The sequence below is a fragment of the Polypterus senegalus genome, chromosome 13, assembly GCF_016835505.1.
Source record: "Polypterus senegalus isolate Bchr_013 chromosome 13, ASM1683550v1, whole genome shotgun sequence".
In the NCBI taxonomy this organism is placed as follows: Eukaryota; Metazoa; Chordata; class Cladistia; order Polypteriformes; family Polypteridae; genus Polypterus; species Polypterus senegalus.
In genome coordinates this window covers 88,441,871-88,457,775 of record NC_053166.1, presented here as the reverse complement: position 1 = coordinate 88,457,775, position 15,905 = coordinate 88,441,871, and the positions used below count along the sequence as shown (strand labels likewise).

Genomic DNA, 15,905 nt, shown 5'->3' with positions numbered 1-15,905 from the left:
ACATTTGCTGATGTGGTGGTTATCAGGACACAAGTGAACACTGTAGTCATCTTATGAACATGCAAAGTAATATTACCACCATTATATAGGGCAAGTAGAAAAAGATCAAAATGTTAAATGTGCGCTTTTCTGCTTTCCCCCCAGTCATCAGCTTGTAATTGAGGGAAGCTCTGAAATTAATTTCTTTATGAAACATAAATCAGGTTTCAAACACTTATGTGTGACGGAAGGGATAAAATCACACCAACCACAACCACTAGCTGAACTGAAGGAAAAAGTGTCAAGTCAAAACAAGCAAGCTTCTCTTAACATTTGGACAGACAGCTGTACATTTCATTGATGACAATGGAAGCTACGCAACCAAAAAAACACAAGCGGGCAGTCTAAGAAAGTCCCACAATGATGCAAAGCACCATGCTAAAACACATTTTAAAATTTTATCAAATTATGAATATTCAATCAGTAAAAACTCCTTTAAGCATTCATGAAATCATAATGCAACAGTGCTAATTTGTTGTGCAACAGAACTTAAATATTATAGGAGAGTCCTTACAAAGTACATGTTGCATATTAAGCTCTTTCTTCTCTGTAACCTCTGTAAAAGCCACAACTGATGCAAATGCTCTAAGTAAACATGCATGGAGCATATATCAGAATTTCAGCAGTTGTGTTTCAGGTTATCTGTGTTATCGTGCCTCTTACATAAAATAACTCATATAGTGCATTTCCTTTCTCACAAAAAACTGCTTTCACAGCAGGATCTAAGGGACTTTACAAATAATACTTTCTTATCCAAACAATGTATTCATTAAAACATTATTTTTGTGGATTTCAAAATATTGCAAAGAAAAATATTGCAATATTACACTGTATTTATTTACCCTACCTCTAGAAGAAGCTCAAAGCGCATTGAGGAGCACAAAGTATTTATATGAATAATCTTGTATAAGGAGAAAAAAAAAAAAAAAACTTCTTTAAGGGTTGACACCATGCTAAAATTTCAAACTTCCATATGATACTAAATTTTGAAATTTATACCTAATTATTACTGTAACTCAAATTTCAATTAAATAAATTATAATTCTATATGCATTTTAATCTTAACATTGATTAAAACAAATAACACAAAATTTTAGTCAATAAATGGAAATATTTGAAGCAGTGCAATCTTTTGTAAAACTGTAAAGTTCTGTAAGTAATCAAAAGAAAAGGAGTTTAAATGTGGTCAACTGTGGTACAACGAAATGTTACAAAAATCATTGAATGCTAATTAAATAAGCACTGCCACACTTTGTAAACAGTACACATACAAATATGAACACAAACATTAAATAAACATTCAATTAAAAGAGAATATTAATGTGATTTTTTGCAAATAACTGTTCAGCAACACAAAAACAGACTTAACACACTTAAAGGTTTTGCATAAATGTAAGCTGTGCAAATTGCATTTTTGTGTAAACAAACTATGATGTCTTTGTAACTTACAAATTTTTTTATTATTATTATTTTTTTTTTTAACAAGACTAGCACGTCAACATGTTCTTCTGTGAGGTGTGCTCTTATTGAGCTGCAAATGAGTCCCAACATACTAAATACACACTTTGAAGCACAGCTGGAAGTATATGAGTGCATGTAGGATTAGCCCCACTGATTACACAATTGAGCAACGAAAAGTTAATGAGCCTTACAATATATTGTAATTGTGATAAAATAAATTATTTTAAAATCGCAGGTAATAGAATAAAAGAAAATAATGCGCTATGTCAGCAGACTAAGGTGAGGGTTTAAAAATCAAGGAAGTAACAGAACTCTAGTGCTAAAGAGTCTTGTCATTGAATGAAGAGCAAAGAATAAAAGTGAAACGCTGGTAAAAAATATCTTTACATCTGATGCAACTGTGATGGGACCACATTGCCACAGATTTTAATGAAACTTGACATGTTGATTTGGTCATATGAGTAACCCATTGCACATGTCTTGGATCGATATAAAAGGAGATTTAAGCTAACAAAATCTTAACTTATTTGATGGGGGAATTATGACTTTGACTGGCTAGATCTTCATATAAATTATGGAGATGTTCAGGACATAAGCTAGCTTTAGTTTAAAAGAGACCCATTTTAATTTTTTTTTTCACTACTCAAGCAGCAAGCTTCATCTTTCTCCGCCCAACTCTAGCTCTCAGAATGAGGCATCTCCTTTTATTTAGCACTTGGGAGTGCTCCAGGTGGTTCATCAGGATTACCAGGAATCACTCCCGGGTTTGGTGGAAATCCATTGCATGACTCTGCTGCTCCTCCTGGCGGCCCCCATGGAACCCAACAGGGCTGCACCAAACTCCAGCTCCCAGCATGCCCTGCGGGAATCCATGGTGCCACAGCCACCCAGGACAGCTGCCTTCTAGCATCTTAGGTGAGGTATTGCCACAGCGATACTCTTCCCTCGGTCCTTCCATTCCATTCTATTGGCATCATGGCCAGGTAACGGCCAATGCTGCCCATCATTGTCATAATCGTCCCACCAATAAATTCAAAATTAGCTTAAATTTCTCTTAATATTGATCCAAGACACGTGAAATTTAAGTTCTTATAACCAAATCAGCATGCCAACTTTTGTTAAAATCTGTGACAATGAGGTCCAAAAGTGTGATTATTTAAAATGGAATTACCCTGATGGCCAGCGTAATTTTTTTATGCTGTGGAATGCTGGGCTGGTAACATCATTTCAAGAGAAACACATCAAATCAACAGACTAATTAAAAGAGCAAGCTCAGTTCCATTATGAACAATGTTGCACATCCTCTCTCTGACACATTAACACAGAGTACTTTCAGCCAATGAAATACACAGTAGAAGTGTGTCAAGAAATGCTCCTGGGGAATCTTTATACCAACAGTAGCACATCTGCATAATGCTTCACTGTGACTGGGCCTGCCAACTCAGAAGTTCTCTTTATTTTTGAATTTTTCCTTCTTTCTAGTAATTCCAGTGTGTGCTCAGTGTAACGTGTGTTTGTATTTTTATTAACCTACTAATTTATCTATCTATTTATGTACAGTATTTATTTATTTAAAGAGCTTCTGTAAAAAGCCAAATGTCCCCCTGGGGACAAATAAAGTTCTATCTATCCAAATTATCTAGAAATAAAAACAGACCCCTGTGTTAATGAGTTAAACATTTAAATAGCTATAAAAATTGCAACAAAGACATTTTAACTTGTGGGGGGGAGTAAACACCACATTCCTACTTCAAATGCCACATTTTACAGATTTATACTTGATAATGTTTCCTTAATTTAATAATAAAATACCTCTTGAAATTTCTAGTATTGACTCTCTTGTAAATCTTGCATGCAGGCTTGCTTGTTTTTTCCATTCAAATTTACCAGAAATGCAAAGTATTTCCAGATGTCACTCCAGCTGCTCTCTGTCAATTAAGCATGCTGGTGTGGGCTCCAACACTGCTGAAATTGCCATCTTATTAACTCTTGCATGCAGAGGAAACTGGACTGCAACTCGAGCTATGCAGACCTGCAAATGTATTCACTATGAAGACCAGGGGTGCTTAATGCATTGATCGCGATTGACCAGTAGATCGCAAAGGTAAAGCAGATAGATCGCGTTGCATTAAAAAAAAAATTTTTTTAAACGTTAGTCTATCATATATCCTCCCTATGGCATTTGCCACTTGATTGACATACAGGGCAGCCAGTCTGAGATCTATTTTCTTCTAACACACTGGTCATCCCACACACACGATCAAACGCGCAAGCTACTGCAAAACTCCGGCTGTGATCTAGTTAGCCTTCCAATTTATATTGACTAAAGAAGGGATTTAAAAAAGAAAATTTGGTTGGGGAGGGTATGGGCTGGATGTGGAACTGGAAGAGGATTTTTTTTTCTCACAATGTCACAATCGAAGTTGCGTTTGTCTGACGTCCGCGGTTCGATCCCTGATGATGGGTGCAGTGGAGTGTGTACGCCTGATGAGCCCAAAATAGGGCGAAACACGTGTCGCGTACTCTTCGCATTATTTGACAGTTAACTATGTAACATTCTATGATCTGATTCTGGCAACTGAGAGGGCTCCCGTGGTGGGTGTTTGCTGACTTACAGACTAACCACAAGCATTACCTGGTAGGTGACCACCCATACAATCAGATTGTTTTTGACCTGGTCATTTTAAAAGTAGCTCGCAAGCCGAAAAAGTGTGGGTACCCCGGATGTAGACTATAGAACTGAGGCCACGAAAAAGGAGCACTGAAGTAATTTTAAAATGTTAAAATCAACACTTATTGATATTTGGATACTTTTGGACAAACCTACTAACCTTTTATCCAAATTCCCAATGTCTAAAATTAGCTTTAGAATTGAAGTGCACAAGACAATTACTCACTCTCCTTCTTGCATATATCAACAGCCAAAACAGCCTGTGAAATGTTCTCTTTGTTGGAGCGCAAGTCACTTAGCACTACAGAGTTGAGTTCCTTCTTAAAAGTGCTCAAGTCTCCCTGGGAAAAGCCTGCAATTAAACAAAGTAATAATTTCAAGATAATCTTTCCATATAATTAAATTATGGTAAATCAGACATGACATCAGATCACATGGGACAGCAAGCAGAAAAACAAATAATTCAGCATTAAGACAGAAGGCCTTGTTAATAACATGTTTAATATCAAATAAATAGATGTTGTAAAAGGCAACCTAGTGCATCAGCAACAACCAAGAAGAAGCGTACAATACTAGACCATTCATTTGAACTCCTCTTCCATCACTGTAGCATCTGGTAAAACACGTATAGCGGGAATCTGCACATTTAGGCCTTATGGCGTTTTTTCCAATGCTTCTCCCATTTTACATTTATAAACTTCTCTTACCTTGTTAAAGGCCAAGTACCTCACTCCCACCTTCAGCCAATTACCAGAATGCATTTGTATTACCACAAAAAAAACCAACACCTTGTGTGTTCTTTTATTTGCTTTCTCACTTAAATGTAACACAACCTTCAAGTAACTATCTTTCACAAAAACCACCAAACCCTATAAAATTTAAATGGACATTGTCAATCACCAGCAACATTTATGTATATAGGAGGTTTTCATACAAATTATGTAGCTCAAAGTTCTTTATAAGACAAAGAAAGAAAAAAGAAAAATATTAATATAAGATTAGGCAATACTAAGTAACAAAGAATAAAGTAAGGTCCGATTGCCAGGAGGACAGAAAAAAAAAAAAAAACCAAAAACACTGAGGGCTTGGAGTAAAAAAACAAAATCTGCAGGAGTTCCAAGGTCACAGGAACACCCAGCCCCCACTGGGTATTCTACCTAATATAAATGACTAGCGAAATACTCGCGCTTCGCAGCAGAGAAGTGGTGTGTTAAAGAAGTGATCAAAAAGAAAAGGAAACATTTTAAAAATAACATAACATTATTGTCAAAGTAATTGTTTTGTCACCGTTATGAGTGTTGCTGTTTATATATATAAATATATATATATTGTCACACACGTGTGCATAGGAAGCAGCTGAAGGGCTTAGAGAGGACTGATAATACATCTGCCCTTTACGCTGACGCTCTTTCTAAGTTCCCTGCAGGTCTCTGCCAGGAAATCCCACCAGGAGCCATCACCTCGACTCGGGACACATCACTTCCGGTCCCAGCCCCGAGAATGACATCACTTCCGGTCCCGAGGACATCAACACTACCATCCCCCAATGAACGTCCTATAAAGCCTCCCGTCTTTTCTCTGGGAGGCAGTTCTCTTTTGGACTCTGTTGTGTAAACTTGACTATTAGGAATCATTTGCTTTTGCAGCCAGCAAAACGCATTAAACGGGTGGCTGCCCCAAACCTTGCTATGCCTTGTGTCTCTTCTTATTACTATATATATATATATATATATATATATATATATATATATATATATATATATATATATATATATATATATATATACACATACATACACACAAACATATCTAAATATACACATCTACACATACACATATCTATATACATATATACTCAGCAAAAAAAGAAACATTCCTTTTTCCAGGACTGTTTATTTCAACAATGTTTTAAAAATCCAAATAATTTTACAGATCTTCATTGTAAAGGGTTTAAACAATATTTTCCATGCATGTTCAATTAACCATAATCAATTAATTAACATGCACCTGCGGAATGGTCGTCAAGACCTTAACAGCTTACAGAAAGTAGGCATTTAAGGTCACAGTTCTAAAAACGCAGGACACTAAAGAGACTTGTCTACCGACTGTAAATAACACCCAAAGAAAGATGCCTAGGGTCCCTGCACATCTGCGTGAACGTGCATTAGGCATGCTGCAGGGAGGCATGAGAACTGTTGATGTGGCTAGGGCAATAAATTGCCATGTCCACACTGTGAAATGCCTAAGACCACGCTACAGGAAGACAGGAAGGACAGCTGATCATCCTTGCAGTGGAAGAGCCCGGATCTCAATCCCATTGAGCATGTCTGGGACCTGTTGGATCGCAGGGTGAGGGCTAGGGCCACTCGCCCCAGAAATGTCCAGGAACTTGCAGGTGTCTTGGTGGAAGAGTGGGGTAACATCTCACAGCAAGAACTGACAAATCTGGTCCAGTCCATGAAGAGGAGATGCACTGCAGTACTTCAAGCAGCTGGTGGCCACACCAGATACAGACTGGAACTTTTCATTTTGAGCTTCCCTTCATTCAGGGACACATTGTGAAACATTTTTAGTTTATGTCTTATGGTGTTGACTCTTTTAGTGTTCATACAAATATTTACACATTAAGTTTACTGAAAGTAAAAACAGTTGAAATTCAGAGGACGTTTCTTTTTTTGCTGAGTATACATACATACTGTACATATAAATATACACATATATATATATAAATATATATATATATATATATATATATATATATATATATATATATATATATATATATATATATATATATATATATATATATATATATATATATACATATATATATATATATATATATATATATATACATATATATATATATATATATATATATGTATATATATATATATATATATATATATATATATATATATATATATATATATATATATATATATATATATATATATATATATATATATATATATATATATATATATATATATATATATATATATATATATATATATATATATATATATATATATATATATATATATATATATATATATATATATATATATATATATATATATATATATATATATATATATATATATATATATATATATATATATATATATATATATATATATATATATATATATATATATATATATATATATATATATATATATATATATATATACACACACACACTAATAAAAGGCAAAGCCCTCACTCACTCACTCACCACTAATTCTCCAACTACCCGTGTAGGTAGAAGGCTGAAATTTGGCAGGCTCATTCCTTACAACTTACTTACAAAAGTTGGGCAGGTTTCATTTCAAAATTCTACGCCTAATGGTCATAACTGGAAGGTATTTTTCTCCATTAACTGTAATGGAGTTGAGCTGGAATGACGTGGGAGGGCGGAGTTCCGTGTGACATCATCACGCCTCCCACGTAATCACTTGAACTGACTGTCAACGCAGTGCGTAGAAAACCAGGAAGACCTCCAAAAAGCACTTAAGAAAACATGCATTATATAATTGAGAAGGCAGCGAAACAATAAGAAGCGAGCGAGTGACATATACTACCATATTCATGAGTGCTGTTACCTCGGAAAGAAAGCAAGGTGTAAACCTAAACTTTAAATTAAGTTCATAGACAGGCTACGCTGGCGTTTCACATGCCACGGAATGCGGGATACAAGTTTAATGAGAGGACGGGATATAAGCGAGTTTTGATCACTTTGTAACTAAGTTAAAATTGTAGGTGAAGGGGTGTGCTTATGCAAATTCTGAGAGACTGTTTGTGGGGGATTGACAGTTAAGGCGGGTGGGGGAGTCACGTCATCATGACCCCTCCCATTTACCTCATTTCGCTCTGAGCTGAGCTCCATACTAACGCCGTCTTCCGAAGCAACTTCGTCAGACTGCCACCAAATACTCACAGAAAAATCCACAAGTTAATACACACGCTGTCTCTAGAGATTCTCCACACTGAATCCTCCAGGCACTACTTACAAAAGGTTACATTGACAATCGTGTTACGTTATTTTTAAAATCTGAGAAGCTTCGATGCATGTACTCCATAACGCGTTAAAAAATAATGCATTTAATCACACTTTGCATTACAAGCAAAGGGGAGCTTTTGTCAATGCATGATTTCCATGATTACATTGATCAGCGCATCCAGATTCGTTTTACCCTCAAACCACCTTAGTTTGAGAAGAAGTCTGAAAAAATATGAGGTTAACACAGAAAAACAGATCACCAATTCAAGCTTTATGAATAATCGATTCGCCATCAATAATTGTTTTGGTAAAGCCATCCTCCATCCATTTTATAATTTTTCCGCCATTAGCCATGATTAAATGAACGGTAAATAAAGTAAGAGCAAAGCGAGGGTGACTTATTTAGGCAGGCATACAGTGGTGTGAAAAACTATTTGCCCCCTTCCTGATTTCTTATTCTTTTGCATGTTTGTCACACAAAATGTTTCTGATCATCAAATACATTTAACCATTAATCAGATATAACACAAGTAAACACAAAATGCAGTTTTTAAATGATGGTTTTTATTATTTAGGGAGAAAAAAAAAATCCAAACCTACATGGCCCTGTGTGAAAAAGAACTGATAGATCTCAATTACTTCTGTTCTCATTTGTTCCTGAATTTCTTTGGATCTTGGCATGATGTCTAGCTTTTGAGGTGCTTTTGGTCTACTTCTCTGTGTCAGGCAGCTCCTTTTTCTTGATTGAAACAGGTGTGGCAGTAATCAGGCCTGGGGGTGGCTACGGAAATTGAACTCAGGTGTGATACATCACAGTTAGGTTATTTTTTAACAAGCGGGCAATTACTTTTTCCCACAGGGCCATGTAGGTTTGGATTTTTTTTCTCCCTAAATAATAAAAACCATCATTTAAAACTGCATTTTGTGTTTACTTGTGTTATATTTGACTAATGGTTAAATGTGTTTGATGATTTTGTTTGATTTTGTGTGACAAACATGCAAAAGAATAAGAAATCAGGAAGGGGCAAATAGTTTTTCACACCACTGTATATATGACAGCAACACTCATGACAATGTCAATCATGTTACGTTATTATTAAAATGTTTCCTTTTCTTTTTCATTACTTCTTTAACACACTACTTCTCCTTTCAGGCGGGTATTTTTATATATATATATATATATGAATGACCTCCAAAGAGCGCTGAGACTTTTGATATCATGAACGTGTCTGAAGAAACTGTGGTCTCCTGCCCAGCAAAAGTCGAGCAGCCAGCGCACGTGCATAGCTGTGCCGGCCTTTGAGACGCTGACTGCGCTTCTGCCTTAAGTCAAAGTGAGCACTTTTAATTTTTTTCATCCTCCCCCTGCGCTATAGCCCAGACAAGTGCAAACACAGGACCCCTTTTCTACACCACGGCAAAATAACATTAAGGCGATTCACACTTTCGTTTGCACGTATGCGATTATGAGGTCCTCACCTCGGATTATGAAGACACGCACACGAGTGGAGGACTGACAGTGCCATCACAGCCGATTAATGGCGGGGGCGTCTCACCAGTCTACACAAGACCCACGCGACTGTCCCCAAAAGGCGATCATAACGTCAGCGAACACATCTCTCTATACTATATAAAAGAAAAAGGCAACTTTCTTTTCTTTACACCTTTTTTCCTTTTATCCCAAACCAAAGCCTTTCTCTCTTAACACTGCAGAGGACACAAAACTAATTTTCTTTAAATGCCGGTAAGGCACATTACCAGAGGCACAAATTTGAACGTTCACATAGAAAATGTAATATCAATGTACCTGTACTTCTTAAAACGTTAATGTTTTACTGTTTAATAACTTATAGACTATAATTTATTATTTTTCCCTTGCACTCAGTGACCAAACCTATACACACACAAACAAACATACACACAAGTATATGTATGTGTATATATACACACACACACACACACACACATATATATATATAATTTGTGTGTGTGTATGTATGTATGTATGTGTATATATAATGTAGATAGGTATGTATGTATATATATATATTATATATATATGTGTATATGTAGATATGTAGATAATAAGATATGTATATGTATGTATGTATGTATGTATGTGTGTGTGTGTGTGTGTGTGTATATATATATATATATATATATATATATATATATATATATATGACAGCAGCAATCAAGCTGTGAGAAAACAGTAAAAGGAGGCGTGTCAGGCGTCATAGTACATTTTCTGATGCAGCTACGAAAACAACTTCATTGCGCTGCCGGCAAATACACAAAACAATTACTTTGACAATCATGTTACGTTATTTTTAAAGTGTTTCCTTTTCTTTTTCATAACTTCTTTAACACATGACATCACGTAGCCTTGGTATTTTGCTATATATATATATATATATATATATATATATATATATATATATATATATATATATATATATATATATATATATATATATATATATATATATATATATACATATATACATACATATACACATATATATATACAAACCGGATTCCAAAAAAGTTGGGACACTATACAAATCGTGAATAAAAACTGAATGCAATGATGTGGAGGTGACAACTTCAAATATTTTATTCAGAATAGAACATAAATCACGGAACAAAAGTTTAAACTGAGAAAATGTATCATTTTAAGGGAAAAATATGTTGATTCAGAATTTCATGGTGTCAACAAATCCCAAAAAGTTGGGACAAGGCCATTTTCACCACTGTGTGGCATCTCCCCTTCTTCTTACAACACTCAACAGACGTCTGGGGACCGAGGAGACCAGTTTCTCAAGTTTAGAAATAGGAATGCTCTCCCATTCTTGTCTAATACAGGCCTCTAACTGTTCAATCGTCTTGGGCCTTCTTTGTCGCACCTTCCTCTTTATGATGCTCCAAATGTTCTCTATAGGTGAAAGATCTGGACTGCAGACTGGCCATTTCAGTACCGGATCCTTCTCCTACGCAGCCATGATGTTGTGATTGATGCAGAATGTGGTCTGGCATTATCTTGTTGAAAAATGCAGGGTCTTCCCTGAAAGAGATGACGCCTGGATGGGAGCATATGTTGTTCTAGAACCTGAATATATTTTTCTGCATTGATGGTGCCTTTCCAGACATGCAAGCTGCCCATGCCACACGCACTCATGCAACCCCATACCATCAGAGATGCAGGCTTCTGAACTGAGCGTTGATAACAACTTGGGTTGTCCTTGTCCTCTTTGGTCCGGATGACATGGCGTCCCAGATTTCCAAAAGAACTTTGAATCGTGACTCGCCTGACCACAGAACAGTCTTCCATTTTGCCACACTCCATTTTAAATGATCCCTGGCCCAGTGACAACGCCTGAGCTTGTGGATCTTGCTTAGAAATGGCTTCTTCTTTGCACTGTAGAGTTTCAGCTGGCAACGGCGGATGGCACGGTGGATTGTGTTCACTGACAATGGTTTCTGGAAGTATTCCTGAGCCCATTCTGTGATTTCCTTTACAGTAGCATTCCTGTTTGTGGTGCAGTGTCGTTTAAGGGCCCGGAGATCACGGGCATCCAGTATGGTTTTACGGCCTTGACCCTTACGCACAGAGATTGTTCCAGATTCTCTGAATCTTCGGATGATGTTATGCACAGTTGATGATGATAGATGCAAAGTCTTTGCAATTTTTCGCTGGGTAACACCTTTCTGATATTGCTCCACTATCTTTCTGTGCAACATTGTGGGAATTGGTGATCCTCTACCCATCTTGGCTTCTGAGAGACACTGCCACTTTGAGAAGCTCTTTTTATACCCAATCATGTTGCCAATTGACCTAATTAGTGTTTATTGGTCTTCCAGCTCTTCGTTATGCTCAAATTTACTTTTTCCAGCCTCTTATTGCTACTTGTCCCAACTTTTTGGGATTTGTTGACACCGTGAAATTTTGAATCAACATATTTTTCCTTTAAAATGATACATTTACTCGGATTAAACGTTTGATCTGTCATCTACGTTCTATTACAAATAAAATATTGACATTTGCCATCTCCACATCATTGCATTCAGTTTTTATTCACAAATTTGTTTAGTGTCCCAACTTTTTTGGAAACCGGTTTGTGTGTGTGTGTGTGTGTGTGTGTGTGTGTGTGTGTGTATTATATATATATATATATATATACACACATATATATATATCTACACATATATACAGTGGTGTGTAAAACTATTTGCCCCCTTCCTGATTTCTTATTCTTTTGCATGTTTGTCACACAAAATGTTTCTGATTATCAAACACATTTAACCATTAGTCAAATATAACACAAGTAAACACAAAATGCAGTTTTTAAATGATGGTTTTTATTATTTAGGAGAAAAAAAAATCCAAACGTACATAGCCCTGTGTGAAAAAGTAATTGCCCCCTTGTTAAAAAATAACCTAACTGTGGTGTATCACACCGGAGTTCAATTTCCGTAGCCACCCCCAGGCCTGATTACTGTCACACCTGTTTCAATCAAGAAATAGGAGCTGCCTGACACAGAGAAGTACTCCAAAAGCACCTCAAAAGCTAGACACCATGTGAAGATCCAAAGAAATTCAGGAACAAATGAGAACAGAAGTAATTGAGATCTATCAGTCTGGTAATGGTTATAAAGCCATTTCTAAAGCTCTAAAACAGTGGTGAACCTTCCCAGGAGTGGCCGGCCGACTAAAATTACCCCAAGAGTGCAGAGACGACTCATCCAAGAGATCACAAAAGACCCCAGGACAACGTCTAAAGAACTGCAGGCCTCACTTGCCTCAATTAAGGTCAGTGTTCACGAGTCCACCATAAGAAAGAGACTGGGCAAAAACGGCCTGCATGGCAGATTTCCAAGACGCAAACCACTGGTAAGCAAAAAGAACCTTAGGGCTCGTCTCAATTTTGCTAAGAAACATCTCAATGATTGCCAAGACTTTTGGGAAAATACCTTGTGGACTGATGAGACAAAAGTTGAACTTTTTGGAAGGCAAATGTCCCGTTACATCTGGCGTAAAAGGAACACAGCATTTCAGAAAAAGATCATCATACCAACAGTAAAATATGGTGGTGGTAGTGTGATGGTCTGGGGTTGTTTTGCTGCTTTAGGACCTGGAAGGCTTGCTGTGATAGATGGAACCATGAATTCTACTGTCTACCAAAAAATCCCGAAGGAGAATGTCCGGCCATCTGTTCGTCAACTCAAGCTGAAGCGATCTTGGGTGCTGCAACAGGACAATGACCCAAAACACACCAGCAAATTCACCTCAGAATGGCCTAGTCAAAGTCCTGACCTGAATCCAATTGAGATGCTATGGCATGACCTTAAAAAAGCGGTTCATGCTAGAAAACCCTCAAATAAAGCTGAATTACAACAATTCTGCAAAGATGAGTGGGCCAAAATTCCTCCAGAGCGCTGTAAAAGACTCATTGCAAGTTATCGCAAACGCTTGATTGCAGTTATTGCTGCGAAGGGTGGCCCAACCAGTTATTAGGTTCAGGGGGCAATTACTTTTTCACACAGGGCCATGTAGGTTTGGATTTTTTTTTCTCCCTAAATAATAAAAACCATCATTTAAAACCTGCATTTTGTGTTTACTTGTGTTATATTTGACTAATGGTTAAATGTGTTTGATGATCAGAAACATTTTGTGTGACAAACATGCAAAAGAATAAGAAATCAGGAAGGGGGCAAATAGTTTTACACACCACTGTGTGTGTGTGTGTGTGTATATGTGTGTATATATATATATATATATATATATACACTGTATATAGCAAAATCCCGCGCTTCGCAGCGACAAAGAACTGCTTTTAAATTTTTATTAAGAAGAAAAGAAAACCTTTTTAAACTGAGGGAAAATATACCAATAACTATCTGTTAGAGATCTCTTTGTATACCACGTTGTCAGTTCAGCAGTCCGGTTGTAATATGACCAAGCTGTGCACTGAGATTACTTTTGAGAATGCAACATATAGTTTTGTCCAGGAGGAAAGCAATGTTGCCTCAAATCAATGGCAACCTTTTGTATGGTGTGTCCCTTATTGTCATTGCTAAGCAGAGCCTTACTGGAAATTTGAGGCATTTCAGTTGAAATGGGAGAACAGAGGGTGTAACGGTGATGCCAGGAATACATTCAGAGTGTGGCGCTCTGCTGCTTTTTTTGTGTAGCTGCCTTCACACAGCTTCTCAGCTGCTTTATAAACAAACGCCATATAAGGCCATCGTTTCTCCTTGCTTCGCGATTCTGTACTGTTTTATTGTTCATTTATTACAATTCTTATAGTATTGTGTAGCTATTCGAAACTTACTTTACTGTTCAGGTACCCATTTCCTTTATTTAATCTGCGGCTTGTACGTTATTTTTGTTCGTTTATTACGATTATAGATATTTATTGAGTCCCTTCTTTAATTGACTGCCTGCTCATATAAGACGGTCCGCTGGTTTTTTGTGAAACAGCCTTTACACAGCTTCTCCGCTGTTTTATAAACGAACGACATATAAAAGCCATCACCTTGTCAATTGTGTAATGCGTTTTTTGAACAGGTTTGATGCATGGAAGTGATCACTCGTACTGCGTTCAGTCAGTTCACATGAGCTGCTCTCGTGTGATGTTGCGATGTCCACGGCTTTATTTAATGTTAGCTAAGACCTGGCACTCAAAAGTTTTTGGCTGCGCTCTGGTTATAATATGACGAAGCTGCACAAGCTCACTCTTGAGAATGCAACGTATAGTTGTCCAGGAGAAAAGCAATCTTGCCTGAAATCATTGGCATCCTTTTGTAGCGTCTGTCCCTGAGACTTATTACTTGTCATTGCGCAGCAGAGCCTTACTGGAAATTGGAGGCATCTGAATTGAAATGGAAGATCAGAGGGTATAAAGGGGATGCGAGGAATACATTGAGTGTGGAGAAACTCTAGAGACAGCGTGTGTATTAACTTGTGGATTTTTCTGTGAGTATTTGGTGGCAGCGTGACGAAGTTGCTTCCACAAGACCGCGTTAGCTGTGGAACTCAACTCTGAGCATATTCTTTTCCTACCTTGTCAATTGTGTAATGCGTTTTTTGAACAGGTTTGATGCATGGAAGTGATCACTCGTACTGCATTCAGTCAGTTCACGTGAGCTGCTCTCTTGTGTGATGTTGCGATGTCCACGGCTTTATTTAATGTTAGCTAAGACCCAGAACTTAAAAGTTTCTCGCTACAGCAATTTTAACTCCATTACAAAGTGATCCAAAGTCTCGTTTATACCTCGTGTCTTCTCATTAAACTTGTATCTCGCGAATAAAGTATTCAGCGTTTTCCTTCAGCGCTCTTTGGGAGCTCTTCCTTCTTTTCTACATACTGCGGTCACAGTCAGTTCATGTGATTACGTGGGAGGTTTGATGATGTCACACGCAGCTCCGCCCCCCACGACCATCGAGTTAACGTCCATTACAGTATACGGAGAAAAATAGGTTCCAGTTATGACCATCACGCGTAGAATTTCGAAATGAAACCTGCCCAACTTTTGTAAGTAAGCTGTAAGGAATGAGCCTGCCAAATTTCAGCCTTCTACCCACACGGGAAGTTGGAGAATTAGTGATGAATGAGTGAGTGAGTCAGTGAGGGCTTTTCCTTTTATTAGTATAGATGTAAAACAGTCCTCATTAAAAATAAATTAATCCTGCATATTGTGGCAAGAAGACTGGTTGGAAAAAAAGTT

General features: G+C 37.1%; 1 protein-coding gene across 1 annotated transcript in view; it reads right to left on the bottom strand.

Moving 5' to 3' along the window:
• Window positions 1-15,905, bottom strand: part of pold1 (polymerase (DNA directed), delta 1, catalytic subunit) — a 131,420-nt gene that overhangs the window by 102,288 nt on the left and 13,227 nt on the right. The window contains exon 5 of the mRNA XM_039774275.1: window positions 4,398-4,523. Coding sequence (XP_039630209.1) covers window positions 4,398-4,523 — 126 coding nt within the window. The remainder of the gene's footprint in view (window positions 1-4,397; window positions 4,524-15,905) is intronic.